Source organism: Ylistrum balloti, unplaced genomic scaffold, assembly GCF_031769215.1.
Source record: "Ylistrum balloti isolate Yb309-2 unplaced genomic scaffold, AGI_CSIRO_Ybal_v1 Utg371114, whole genome shotgun sequence".
Lineage (NCBI taxonomy): Eukaryota > Metazoa > Mollusca > Bivalvia > Pectinida > Pectinidae > Ylistrum > Ylistrum balloti.
The window spans coordinates 131,631-147,124 of NW_026782612.1; the positions used below are offsets into that span (position 1 = coordinate 131,631).

The 15,494-nt window shown below is 34.3% G+C and overlaps 1 protein-coding gene across 1 annotated transcript; it reads left to right on the top strand.

Moving 5' to 3' along the window:
• Positions 1-5,529: 5,529 nt before the first annotated feature.
• LOC132560797 (uncharacterized) lies at positions 5,530-14,494 on the top strand. Its single transcript, XM_060225474.1, has 12 exons — positions 5,530-5,561; positions 6,346-6,467; positions 7,684-7,768; positions 7,922-8,043; positions 8,414-8,616; positions 9,300-9,461; positions 9,950-10,097; positions 11,304-11,360; positions 11,639-11,714; positions 12,551-12,672; positions 13,187-13,231; positions 14,277-14,494. Exons 1-12 carry the CDS (start codon positions 5,530-5,532, stop codon positions 14,492-14,494), a joined length of 1,392 nt encoding a protein of 463 aa, XP_060081457.1.
• Positions 14,495-15,494: the final 1,000 nt, after the last annotated feature.

The window sequence follows — 15,494 nt, forward strand, 5'->3', positions numbered from 1 at the left end:
GTTCGACGGTGCCTACCCGTGGCGGTTTGTGTTATTGTTTGACGGTGCCTACCCGTGGCGGTGTAGTGTTGTTGTTCGACGGTGCCTACCCGTGGCGGTGTAGTGTTGTTGTTCGGCGATGCCTAACCGTAGCGGTGTTGTGTTGTTGTTTGACGGTGCCTAACCGTGGCGGTGTAGTGTTGTTGTTTGACGGTGCCAAACCGTGGCAGTGTTGTGTTGTTGTTTGACGGTGCCTAAACGTGGCGGTGTAGTGTTGTTGTTCGACGGTGCCTAACCGTGGCGGTGTTGTGTTGTTGTTGGACGGTGCCTACCCGTGGCGGTGTAGTGTTGTTGTTTGACGGTGCCAAACCGTGGCAGTGTTGTGTTGTTGTTTGACGGTGCCTAAACGTGGCGGTGTAGTGTTGTTGTTGGACGGTGCCTAACCGTGGCGGTGTTGTGTTTTTCAGGAAGCTGAGAAAACGACCGGTGTATGTTGATATGACTGTGTTCTTTGGCAGAACACTTTAGTATTGTTATGTGTGCCTTCCGGCTGACCTCCCGTATAATGTTCAGTGAGGTAGCCACCATCTTGTACCAGGATTCAAAATGATTCTGGCTAAAACAGCAAACAAAAATCAAACAAGCTGACACTGTTGATGATACTCACGAACAAAACACCAGTATAAAATATCTTAAGTATTGAAGTCAATGTCAACTCGGGGCATACTGTTCACCCGCACCAAACCTACATGGAAAGCCATAGACTGCCGAATGTCAAATCCACGTGGAAATCTATTTTCATGGGTATATCTTAAAGTATGTTTCCTAAACACCAACATTTAAAATTCTGACCACAGTAGGCCAGTTGTTGATATATCATGTACTATGGTAAATTCGGGCACCAACAACTGGTATTTGACTTGGCGTGACCTGTGTGTACAAACTATCCCTATTTACTAAACACGGTCACCTTTATTGGCAAAATTGTTGTGATAAAGATGATATGGAGGTTGACAGTTAAAACAAATCGTTCATCGACTATACCTTAATACAGTAAAGACCCAACCCTTCCGGACAGTGTGCTAACGACTCCGAACTAACCAAGCCCTGTAAAAACTTCCGGAATGACGACCAACGCCCATTTTGTTGTCATTACATTTTTTATTTTCGGTATTTTTGAGGAAATTGCAGGTAAGTAATATTATATAATTTTGAATCCGTTGCATCACTGTGTTGGTTTATGGTATAATTCCAGAACGTACACGTGAGTTGATATAACACATGTTAACTGTATGCCTTAACCCAATTAAAAGTAAATGTGCAAATTTATTGATAAATTTAAGATATTATTCTCCAAATTCTTACTTTATGATATCAAAATTCTTAGCATCATCTTGAATCCTTTTACAAATGGAGAAAAAAATCTTTAACGTCAGATTAACCCTTTTTATAGACGGAGAGAAATGTCTATATTTCAGATATTTTTTTCTAAGGTCTTAACTCATAAAATCAATTTTTTCAGTATTAGATTATTTTTTTTTTACATATAGAGAGAAATTCATTTGAAATTGTAGACCATTTACAATGTTTATTGTGTATGGAGTGACATTCCCGTCCGCCTTCAATTTTTTTTAATCCTATATTTCAGTATGTCATTGACATATAGGATATGTTTATAAACAGACTATCTTGATTTTGAATCTGATATGTAGCAATATGATTCGGAACGGGAATCTATAGTAACTACACGGTAAACGATTACATGTACAAATGTCATTTTTCAATTTACAGAATGCATATAATTTACCACGAATTCATAAATGAAAAAAAAAAAGTAGAAAAAAAGCAAAAAAAGAAAAAAAAAGAAACAAAAACGATATTTTAGTATCACTTCAATAAAAATACACACAATTTGTCCGAACTCTTAATTCTAAATTTCGTAATTATTACCTATAATGAGTATACGAATTATTTTTTCCCAAGACAGTTAGAAATCATATAATTCAGCTATTGGACCATTAAGATATCTATAAATGGTCACGTGATTCAGCCAGTGACAAATCAAAACGTTTAGAATAAAGTGAGACGAGATCGGATGCTGAATACGTTTGACATAACTTAAAATTTTATAGACAATGCAAAAGAATGCCAGAATGCTACATTTCACACTTGTCCGTCATAAACTGAACAGCAGTTGTAGTCGGACAAACAGTTCAAGGATGTATGAACGACACCAAGGCTTAAGCTTAACTTGAGAATCTACCATAAAATATATTTAACAAAAGGGAGATATGATCAAACCTGGAATGTTCAATCGCTCGATGAGGAAAGAATTCGCATTATTTTTATCCGAGAAACAATAACAGATAAAATAAGTTAAGGGCCTTGTAAGTTACTAGAACTTGTGCCCAACTCCTCTGAATTTACGTCAATAAAATGTGTTTGAATCCAACATATACGTACAACGTTATCTATATTATATAGTAAATAAGACACACTGAAAGATGGGAGAGCGTGCTTATCATATACATACGATTTTATTTATGTATCTATATGAGTTATATGATAAATAAACACCTGCTTTGTAAATAAATTCTCATACCGACTTATCACGCTTCATTGTGATGTCATTGAGATAAAAATATCCGGAATCCATCCTCTATGACGTAACAAGGGGAGGGAACTCCGATAACTTATAATGAGATGGTGACTGTTCGGTATGACGTAATATGTTTACTTTGTTTACTGATATGTTGACTGTCAGACAGCTGCGATAAGGAAAGTAAATAATCGTAGTAGATAACAAATGTTCCGGCACCTTGGGAGTTCTTATAAGTGGAAAACTACACATAGCGTGAACCCCACCCCACCCCCACCCCCACCCCCGCACCCCTCAAAAAATCTCTATTTAAAGCCCTTCGTTATTGCATCCCTTTTTTCAATATAATGCCCCTTGTTTGTATATGATAAAATCCTGATCATTATTTTCCTTCTTTATGTAAATATAGCTGTCATACGCTGTCCTTCGTTATACATTTAGACCCGGTAATTCAAAGGCTGATTAAAGATAACTAGGGGTTAGCGAAAAAAAATTTAAATATGAATAAAACAAAATTGGATACATTAACATTTCTCAGCTGTAGATGTGATGAGACAGGCCGTATATTTTAGTGTTAATATAGCCTGTATCGCTCTATTTTTATTTTGTTTTATTTGTTTGGTGGCAAAAGATTAATTTTTTTCCACGAACCATTTTAGTTAACCTTTGGGTAACTGAGGCCAAATCTCTAAGAAAAAATATTTCGGCTCAACATCGATGCACATAATGCCATAAGTTTATATATAGTGATATTGATACCTCGGTATATGAGGGTCTCGTTTTATCTGCACTCGCTTACTATTAAAGAACCATTATAGAGGTTGGGAATTTATTTTATTAGTGCAGAACCGTATATTGTGCTGTATTCATAAATCTTACTATTCAACATCATAGCGAATCACAAATCTACCTTCTTTTCTTAATTCTGTTTCTTCTTTGTCATCTTTGCAGTGATATCGGAGAATCCATAATAATGCCATTTCCTTATAACAAACCTTAATAATCTCGTTTTTTTCCTAGACTATTCCGTTTCCGAATTTAACAAAAAGGGTTTCGATTTAGAATATTGAACTTTAAAGTCGCTCTTGACTGGTACGATCATTTTCGTAAAGCGTCTTTTTCCAGGTGTGACCGAGTAAGTACAGTGATACCATGAACAAGTAGTGAAAATTGTGACACTATTTTTCTATTTCATTTTCAGTATGTTCACAAAGAGTGGTGATAACAGCTCCAACAAAGGCCATCTGTGAGAAATTATCCCCCCCTGAAAATGGAAATGTGTCTTGTGAGGAGAATGGAAATTTTCTGTAAGTCGACATGGCTGATAAAAAGAAACGGGTTTACAATCACAAACATTCATTTAAATATTACAATACCATGTTTACTTGATAAACCATTAGTGCAATCCATTGTGACGATTTCCGATGGTAATGTGATTTGGTAACCAGGATATAGAGTAGATGTAGTTATAATACAGCAGTAATAAAAGTAAGTGTGGCGTTCCGATGACTATACGATCATCTTCGTCAGACGAATGACAAGTATGAAGAGTACTAGCACAGCATACAAATTAGTGTTTAGTTTAGTACCAGCCCGTTCCGGAAAATTAATTTAAAGATTTTTTTTTACCAGGAAAAAGCGAAACGAAACAATTAATTTCAAGTATTACAATGTTCATTCTCATCTAGCGTCCACTGTGCTTAAATATATTTGATATCAGTCAATTGGTCAAGAATCATATAGCCATTCTTTGTCTGGTCCATCTTATTTACATTTTTTCTTGTTTATGATACTATTTCGCTTGATAAAGGACATGCGTGGCTACTTGTAACGACGGTTTCCGGTTCCGATCTATGAATATAGTAGAGAGAAGAGTGTGTGACGTCATTGATGGTAAATGGTTTAATGGTGGAAACGCACTTCCCCAGTGTATGTCTATAGGTGAGTTTGCTGATGTACGGAAATACCCTTAATAAACAACCACACATATTGTGATACGTAGTATTGGTTTTATGCATTCAGACGAAGTCCATTTTTTAAAAATTATAATTCCTTCTTTCTTAACTCATTTTCTGAAAGTTGTATTTCATTCTGCATTTGAATTTGGTAGAATCCCTTAGCAGCGAGAACTGTCGACCAGCACATCCTCCAGAGAACGGCGTTGTTCGATGCGAGCACAGGGACACAAAACTGTGAGTTATCTCCCCTTGACCATTTTCATAATTGCTTTTCGGGTTAAAATGTTTTTGATATATACAAGCTTTCGAACTGCATAAGGTAATGTTCCATGACGAAAATGATTTGAAAAGAATGCCAGAATATGTTGACGTTTGAAATAAATATGGTGATGTTTTGAATATGTTCTTTTACTGTTAGTATCTGTACCGGAACTTGTAACGATGGTTACACATTCGTTAGCCATGAAACAACAATCACAAGGATATGTGACGTCACAAGCGGAGAGTGGGAATCGGGCAATGTTCTTCCCGCTTGTAAAGGTAAATGAATAATGACGTTTTGTCTTTGTAACAAAACCAAAGTAGAGATATACTTATGTCTCCACTAGGTGTCGTTTTTGCTCAAATAACATACAATAAAAATAATGAAGGTAGCGTTATAGGTAACATACAACATTTCTGCCAAAAAAAAGCATTTCCGCTTACTTGAAACATTTCATTTTCGTCCTGCTGAGAAAAAAATGCAAAATGAACGAAAAATAGTTTTTCCCGTATGACATATATAGTCATTATATCCTATTTATCATCAAGACGGTACATTGCAGGTGTAACTAATTTCACGTCGAAAAACAGATATGAAATTAAGCAAAACGCTGTCAGTTCAATTCTTTCAGATGGAGTAATCAAACAAGGATCATTCATAATATACTAGTTTATCCTATTTCAGCGGCAGTCATCGGAAACTGTACACTTCCCAGCCCACCCACTAATGGAATGAGTAAGTGCATAGAGGAGGGCACAGAGGTGTGAGTATTGATGTTTTTATGCTTACTTTTATCTAATTATCTTAATAAATGTTAATACTAGTAATTTAAATTGTGGATGTATATTTATATAAAAACGAAAGTACATGAACAATTGACATCCCTCCCTGCTTTTATTTGTTTGATTTGTTTGTATGTTTGTTTTCAAATGGCCCGAGCGCACTTTCGAAAAGGTCTTTGCTCTATCGGTTTTATCCTCTCAGCGGTTTCGTCCTTCCAGGACTTTTCAGTGATGGTACATCGTACAGCTGTTTCGTCCTTCCAGGACTTTTCAGTGATGTTACATTTCTCAGCTGTTTCGTCCTTCCAGGACTTTTCATTGATGTTCGTGAGCTTCCATCGAATCTATCAGAATGATGAATTACTCCAAAATTTTAAAGTTTTCATTAATTGATGATGTTAACAGTATGTCATATACAATGAGCATTATTGAGCGAAAGTTCTTTCCTAAAGCTAGGCCAAATTAACTAAATTTATATAATTATATTTCAATATGTATGTTACCCTGATAAATACTAGCCGCAATATACCGCTTGACCAGAGAGAACTTCTCTTAGCTCGATCTGTTGAGTATCAGATTAGTAAGCCGGAGGCCCCGGCTTCGAATCCTAGCGGAAACATTGAAATAAATAATTACCTCTGTTGACTTTTGTGTTTGAGAAAAAACATGATATGCTCTGTTTGTCTTAAACCTTAAACAAGCTGAAATGTTTACGTCATCAGTTCTAGATGTTGTGTCAGTCTTGTCTCCACTGTTTACTTGTAGGGTTTGTACTGCTGTCTGTTACCATGGGTACCTGCCCGTTGCCTTTGACAATGCTAAGCTCGTGTGTACTATCAAAGACGGCGTGTGGTATGACGGCATGGTTTCTTTTCAACCCTGCCAAGGTAGGTCGAATACTTATGTATTAGTAGTCTGTTACTTTGATTTCTGTCGGAATCATCTGTTTTGTCGACATTTAGGAGTACTTAATGGCATGCGGCATCTGTGGTGACAATATTCTATTTCTTCGAGATAGCAAGTGGTAGACACTCAGGCTGGTCTTTCGTCCCAGAAGTATGCCCTAACCTGCATGTCAGATTTTTATTTTTATGTATGTACTTGACTTTTTTTATCAAATTATAAGACATTTCTTTATTTGTTTAAGTAAGCGGCTTGTGCATCTCCTATCTAGATTATCTTTTGATCATTTTGTGTTTTCCCCAGTCAGATCCAAGCTTTACAATTTAGGCACATATCATCAATGTCAAGTCCTAGAAGGATGAAAACAGCGGCACGATGCATTGCAATTCATTACCTGACTCCACTGTATCTAGTTTTGTATTTGTTTCGAAAGGTACTAAAACTTGCGAGTAGTTTGTAAGTCCCTGAAGTAGAAACCGCTGTATTTCAGATAATTATTTCTTATATATGAAATGAAAAAAAATCGCTCTTTATCTTATCTTCTGCTCATCCTGTATATATAATGTGTCGCATGAAGTGAATTGGTTTGGTCCTGGACTTCTTTATTTGTTTTTCAAACATATTTAAACAATAAGTAAGGACTGGCCCTGTATATATGGTCTGATGATGATTATGCGCTACCATTTATGTGTATGTCCTAAGTATGGTCTTACAGTGTTTTCAGGTAAACTCACTATTAACACTACATTTGGGACTGGACAAAATAGGTCTTAATAGTGAAGTGGTCTGGATAGGGCAGACATACTTCGTTCACTACCACGTATGTCCATGTGTTTACAGTCATTGAATCAGTTAGGTGGTTTTATGCAATGGTAACAAATGTAACATAAGACACACAATGATGATGTACAAAAAGTCAGTTTGATACACAAATACAGTTAAACTTATCTGACATCAGGTACATGTACATTGTGAAATACACATCAGGTTACTTAATGAGGCTTTTAATGACGGGGTAGATAGCTTATCATTGAGGTGAAATCATACGAAAAAAAAACGGTTTTTGGAATTTTTTTATCTGTGTCTTAATTCCGAAGGGGTCTTAATGGTGAGATGATCTTAATTCTGATGTTGTCTTCAAGCGAGCTTTCACTGTACTAAGTAAAACCCCAATTGAAATTGTTACTTCTATTTCCACAGCTGTAGATGTAGTAAACCGTTGTGGTTCTCTGAATGTGTCAGCTGATTCAGCAGCTGTGAAGTGCCGCGAGGTCGGAGCTGACGTGTGAGTATAGCTATTTATATCCAAACAAACTATTTATGATAGAAACAAATCTGTTTGGCGCAACAGAAAATTCAGCTTATAAACAAATATGTTTTAATAAAGATAATTATTGTTTTTTTTTAAATTTTACTCAGCATGCCTCTTCATATTCAGAGTTTGTGATGTGGAGTGCACTAATGGTTTCACGTTCGAGACCCATGACGTCACAGTTAGACGGATCTGCGATCGTTTGACAGGCACGTGGTATACTGGAAGATCTGTACCGCGGTGCGTCTGTAAGTCCTATATTAACCAATGGTTACTAAAGACATCTCCATGTCTTCCTCTGATGTCACTTATTAGATAACACATATGTATAGAATGTTATTCTATTACGTCAAGCAATTATATGGATTTTATCATTGTTCTTAAAACAATCTTTAAAAAGTAATATTTGTAAAAGTTTTTCAGTTCGTCTATTTGTAATGGATTATACGAATATATTGATGAAATATTTTCCTTCTATAGTTCGTTATTTTTTCTAAAAATAAAGATGTGGATCAGTTCCGATCAACAGGATTTAGGTTTCACCGTCATATGTTCCGTTCCATCAGCAGAGAGACAAAGTGTCAGAAAAATAAAATAAAAAGATATTTTTCCCTGCAGCGACATGTGAAGAACGGCTTATTTCCGGAAGTGACGTCATTGGGAACGACAGTTTCTCAGCTTCAAGTTCCTGGACAGGTTTAACAGGTGTTTACTTTGGTCCAGAACGGGCAAAAATAACCTCTGGTCCCGAATATGTTAACGGTCAGTTAATGAGTGGGGGCTGGCGATCAGCGAGAGATGACCTCGGGCAGTTTATTCAGGTTAGTTTATTTGTCGAGTAAATATGCTAATTTTTAAACACTCGAACGCGCCTAAAGAATGTTTACAAATGTTAATTGAATGAAATATTTCTTTAGTAATAAGCAATTGCTTATAGTCATAGAATGCAATGCATATCGTTACATCTTTAAAACATACTGTTAATCATTTATATTTTGCGTGGGATTTGTTTTCGCGTTAATACGCGGGGAGAGTCAACCGCTAATTCAAATCCGTTACGTTTCTCTACTTTTGCGAAGATAACTGTAGATGGAATACATGATGATTCGGTTAACGTTATTGGAATCTTGAAAAGTCCATATCTCTAATAGCTCATCATTTGTGAATCTAAGGTCATCTGAAGAGCAGCGTTCGCGAAATCATGCACTCGCGAATATTTTTGTAGATGTAAGTTCGCGAAATAAAAGATTCGAGAAATCAAAGTGATTCACAGTATCTAAAATAATCTACAGTATACACGCACGTATGTATTCTTGAGTATTTGATTAAACACATGGTGGTTCTGCTATGGTATAAAGGAACACTATGCAGAAAGCAATATTAATTTAAGATATATAAGATTTTGTATATAAATTCGCTTATTAGAAATAAATGCAATAGAAATGAATGCCATAAAATTAACTTGGGAAACTTGATTGTGAAGACACACCGGAATGCATTGCAGGTGAAGCTAGATAAGGTAAGCCAAATTACTGGAATCGTCACAAAAGGACGGGGTGTAAGTTCCGGTGACACCGCCAAGGATGTGGTAACCAGGTACCGAGTTCTCTACAGCACCGATGGAAAGTCATTTGTACCGTATGGCGATGATACGGTTCTTGATAAGGTAAGGATATGTCCTTGACCTTTACATTGACCTTCACTATTGTTTGTCTGAAATTGAGTATATGACATCCTCCTGTTCAAAAGGAACAAAACGCAAAAAATAAATAAATAAATAAATAAATAGACAGTAAATAAAAAAGCAAATACGAAAACAAAACAAAAACAACTAGAAATTGCCATCATGTCAACATAATTATAATCCAAATTTAAATTCTATAACAATATGTCATATATGAGCAAAAGAAAGATTTTACACGATTTATATATACTCAGAGTGAGCTTTCAGTTTAATCTGGTTCAGATATTCTCTTTTATTATTAGAGCGACAGATCGTTTAATGAAAGAATAACATCGTACCATTCCCTTCAACATTCCCTCATGCGAATTAACGTAGATTTAACATTGAAGTCATGTTACTTATGTTTATCATTCGAAATTGTTTGTGTAAATCAATTCAAAATGTGTTTTTAGCGTTTTGCCTGTATAAAGTTTTTCAGTGGAAATACGAACACCTGCAGCGAGAAGGTCAACTGGTTTTCATGTCCTTTCGCTGCACTTTACGTTCGTATCAACCCAATAGACTGGAAAGACCACATTGGATTACGATTTGACGTACTAGGCTGTCCCGCCAGCGAAGGTGTGTAGTATATACGTTTGAATAAGATAATCTAATCTATATCTTGTCTAACTAAATAATCCTTGTCTTAACTTGTTTGATTTCTCCAAAGATCATTGTAACGAAATATGTAACTTTGATGTGATGACAGGGCCTAACGGAGAGTTTAAAACATGACACTAAATTTAGTTGTTCATCAAAACAGTTAAATGTGAAAAATGCATTGTTAAAGATGATGAACTATTTAGATGAATATTGTCTTTAGAAAAAATTGTAAATGATTTTGATTAAACTGAAAATCGATAGATAATCATATAAATCGTAAGAACAGAAAAAATCAATACAACATTACAGGCTCGAAAATCCAAACATTCCAGTCATAAAATTTATTTTGGTAAATTACATTTTACACCATATATATTTATTTTTAATTCTTATTTAATAATTATTTTTTAGGTTATGGGTTTTTAGAGTAAGTGACAAAGAAATATTCATGTAAGCTTAACTGAACGTTCTTTTTCTCTGGTATCATAATTCATACAAATGACGTGTTCTTATATTTGTTTGAGAACGGGGAATCTTTATTTCAACATAGAGAGTGCTCTGTCTTGAAATTTTATGGTGTAAATTACATGTAATAGTGATCTCATGATCATGTTATCTTTGCTTGACTTAACAAAGTTTAAGGACAAATCCTGTTTACACAATGGTATTCCCCGATAGGAAGTGTTATATGGTATGTAAGTAAATTCGTTTTGTCAGGCTTACATGATTAGAACAATTACATCATCACACTTCTATTGAATGTGTCCATATATGATCCTAACTATCCTAACGAACCTTTTGAAATTACAGAAACCCAGGAGGAAATTTACTTTCGTAACCGTGTCGTCCGAGGTTCATTCCTATTGCTCTGCCACAGTGTCTTAATTGTTTGAACATCAAGACCTATAACATACTGTGTTGATTGTAGTAATTTTGAGTTGTATTTAAAGATCTACATCATACTATGTTGATTGTAGTAACTTTGAGTCGTATTTAAAGATCTGCATCATACTATACTGATTGTAGTAACTTTGAGTCGTATTTAAAGATCAATGACATACTATGTTTATTGTAGAACCTTTGAGTTGTATTTAAATAACATCACTTCACCATAACATCCTCATTAATGCATTAACAATTGATTTGAAGAATTTTGTTGTATGCATCCAAATCATGTTGTAGAATCTGTGTTAACTACGAGTTTTACCAGCAACACTACGCCAACACCTATTACAGCCGGTAAGTAAGAACGATTATGTAAATTCATAACAATAAGCAATCTACACAATTCGCTACCTAGGAAGTCTTTTATAAACTTATTCTGTAAAATAAGTTCTTTTTTCTTTTTTACAATATTCCTTTCATTATATCACGTCCTGTAGGTTGTTAAAGAGATTGTCTATACTATTATAATTGTCTTTTTATTATTTTCATAATTAGAAATGCAATATATAATGAAAGGTTTTTAAAAATGTCTGGGTAGCTAATTTTAAACAAATAACTCGTTCTCATCATAGGTCCTTCACCAACATGTGCTTCACTGTTGCCTCCGAAAAATGGTGTGATCAACTGTGAAGATAGAGGCACGGCGCTGTAGGTAACATGTAGGACACAAACATACTTTCGATATGTATATGGAGTTTCTTCACATATATATACATCACAAATTTCCAAAACTGAAGTAAAGTTATAATTTAGAAAAAAAGAAATGACTTCTTCAGAAACATTCTTTTTTCGGAATAACCTCTGGACTTCACAAATAATACTTTATATATCGATATATAGTTTAGTATTCCATTGTAGGTAGATTCGAGTTTAATGTATGGTAGCATTATCGATTCATCTATCTTCTGATAGTAGTCACTTCGTACATCCAGTTTCTACCGTCATGTAGTAAGAATAACTCATATCAGTTTAAAAAGAGATACCTTTTCTGGACGTTTCATTATTTCTCTGTTTTGGATGTCTTATCTTACTGTATAACACTTTACCTATTGGTGAGAAGACATGGTACTCTTAATCTAGGAAAATACGTAGTCATGAAATGATAGATAAGTGGGAATTAATGTATGATAGGACTATTGGATATTGTGAACAGGATTTATCCACGCATTCAGGTGCCAACATGTCAAACTTTGAAATTTGAATCCAGTAAAAATAATGATTTCACATTATCCCATGGTAGCGTTATAATTAAAATCCGTCATTTATGTAACTTGAACCGCCAACCAAACTTGTTGATGTTCTGGACAGATTTGTTGGGATAAACGCCTTGATAACAATTATCTCACATTAAATTCATTCTTATAATGAAAGCAAAAAGTCAATTGATTTTTCAGGAGAAAAATAAGAAAAGTATATCACCTTTGATTGACGTACACTGATGTTATTTTGAAACCAAAATATTTCTAACTTCTCTGCTTGCCCAGGGTGTGCACAGCGCTATGTAAGGATGGCTGGAAGTTTAATACCGGTGCCTTTCTGCTCAACAAAAGATGCGACCTTAAAACTCACACATGGACTGATGACCAACCATTCCCCGCCTGTTACAGTATGGATTTAGTCATTATAGCTTATTCATTCTTTTTCTGTATATCGTGATGATGGATTATGACGATGAACAAAAAAAAATAAATAAAAAATAGAAACGAATAACAGAAAATATTGTTTTTAAAAAATGAAATGAATCATCAACTTAAACGAGTATTGCAGACATGGAATATGATACTCAGAAATTAGATAAGATTTTAATAACTCATACTTAAATATGATCAAATATTCAGACAAATACAATGAAATATTTTTAAAAAATCATAAAAACATATGAGAAATCGTCATATGTTTTGAAATAGCGGACAAAATAGATTTAAAATAGTCAAAAGAATATCACACATACAACAAAACGACAGATATATTTGCAAATAAAGGAGTTTATTGCAAAGAAATGGTTTGGTACTGACATATATATTATCATTAACTGACCCATTAGAATTGTACTTTGGCTTTAAGACATACGTCATACATTGTCCTTTTTTGAAAACAGTGATACTTATCATGTATTTCAGGGCTGCCGTATGTTACCACTACGACAAGTTACAGACCCATTACACGTACGTATATAGGTTATTTGGCTATCTATTGGAGTTTTAATGTCTTATAAATGCTGTGAGAATACATTAGACCGTATGATGCAACCATAGATGAAGGATATCACAACAGAAAAAACCAGAGAGGGCAAACAATTTCAATTATTGCAACATGTTTAGGAATAATTTACAACTTTTTGACAACAAACATTGACAAGTAACTAAACTGAATATATTACATTACAAAAATCGCTGTGTGTAATGTGTTAGATATGGTATAATCTTCCTGCAAGCGTAAGTTAAAAATGACACATTTCTTTCGCAATTTGGCTCTCTGTTTTATGTATCACAACCAGCTATGCTTTCTTTCAGTCATTCTACACTATTTCTTTCTTTCAGAAATAGTTATGCAAGATAATATTTACCTTTCTTTCATAGAAATTCGTTTCAAATTTATCATGGTTTTGTTATGACATTATTGCTTTGGAAAATATCTAGACTATCGGGTATTCAATTAATCATTTAAGGTGATGATCAACATTGATATGTCTATTTGTCTGAAAATAACGCACTTAGTATTGATCATTAAGTCAATTGATCAATTCTGTAGAGTTGGAATTTTTATTTGTCTTTGAAATGTGTTATCTTAGACAATACATTATATGTATATAACGAGTAAGGGCATATATTATAGTTTCTCGGATTTATCTCCCTTGGCTTCTGATTGCCATTTTTAATCACTTCCTCAGGAATAAATATCCTGCTCATTTGATCAGTACGATATATATCTATTCTTTCCACCATTTTGAAAAATTGGCGTTGTTCAGTGTTTAGTGTTAATGATATTCTGGTGTAATCGAACTTCGTTATCTGGAAGTCTGTAACATGAATACCCCGTAAAAGTAATTCGTCAGTCCTAGCTGGATTTCATACTATTCAAACTCGATTAACTCGAATGACTCGAATTTCCCCATAGTTCCAACGACCTCGCGATAATAAGGTTCTACTTTATTTATGTGAAGGATTTATAGTTTTGCGGTATATAGCTGTCTTCGTGTCTTGTCTTCAGATGATTGTGTCGGTGGTGCAGACGACTGTCAGCACAGAACCAATGGTGACTACCACACTTGTGATAACTGTCATTACTTCGCCAGCTGTTCTGAAGGCTACACATACGTTCGGCCTTGCCCAGATAATCTTGTGTTTGACGCCATTGTAGGGAGCTGTCAGTATCGGTCTACAACATGCTCATTTGCTATTGGAAAACCGGTCTTGGGAAGGAGATAATAACCACGAGTTAAAAGCCAGCTGGATCTGACTTGTTTTTGTAAAATTTCTTATTATGAAATATGTAAAAGGAAACTGTCAAATTTTATTCCAATATAAATTTTAATCAATATATTGAATGAACTGGTTCAACATCAGCAAAAAATATCCGTTAGCAATTCAAGTTTTGTTTTGATCAAACAGGGTGGAGAGGGGACACTAAGAACCTATTGAGACAATGTGATTTGATTTTTTAAGAAAAACATGAAAGCATTCTTTCTATTAGTTATTGTAATATATTGAATAATTGTTTACATTTAAAGCCCTAGTCAAATATTGTATATTTTGTTGATTTTGATAGCTTTATATACACATTTGTACTCAAAAAATGCACTTCTGTTACTAGTATCCTTGCTGATAGGGATATTGATATATATAAACAGATAGGATATTGATAATAATCTGGGAAATGTTTATATATTCACATCTTTTTCATCTGGAAGAAATTGATCTTGTGCTCACATCAGCCCGATATGATTTTAAGTTATCTTCATTAAACAAATCTTGTTTCGTCATTTTTTTCATTTCTTATTTGAAATAAGTTTTTGGTTTAATTCGATATAAATGCAATCCTTCTATAATGTTCAAATCGTAAATATTGTTTAATTTGACGACTTAAAGCATGTAGGTGATATCTTAAAAAAAAACGTTTATATATATTATCTAGAGAACATAAGCTTATCCCTTGATTTCCTTCAAAACTTCTCTCATACTTCATATTTTTTTTAAAACTTAAGTAAATGTTGTAAATGAAGGACCATTTGATAATTTGTTATGTTCCTAATACATATAACTCAGTGTCTTGCTCATGGACATAACAACGAGAACACATGGCGATCTGTGATCTCGACATATTGAGACACACAAAAACGTCAATGGATCGAACTACGCACATTTAATAATACGTTTCAATTATCAATTTCTTTAATGCCATTGTTTCACACCTTATTGATAATGAACA

Bases quoted from the DNA above. Each gene is read 5' to 3' on its own strand.
- LOC132560797 (XM_060225474.1), top strand. From the start codon at position 5,530: ATGAGTAAGTGCATAGAGGAGGGCACAGAGGT. The intron at 11,361-11,638 runs GTAAGTAAGAAC...TTCTCATCATAG, and splicing joins GCCAACACCTATTACAGCCG to GTCCTTCACCAACATGTGCT. The intron at 12,673-13,186 runs GTATGGATTTAG...CATGTATTTCAG, and splicing joins ACCATTCCCCGCCTGTTACA to GGCTGCCGTATGTTACCACT.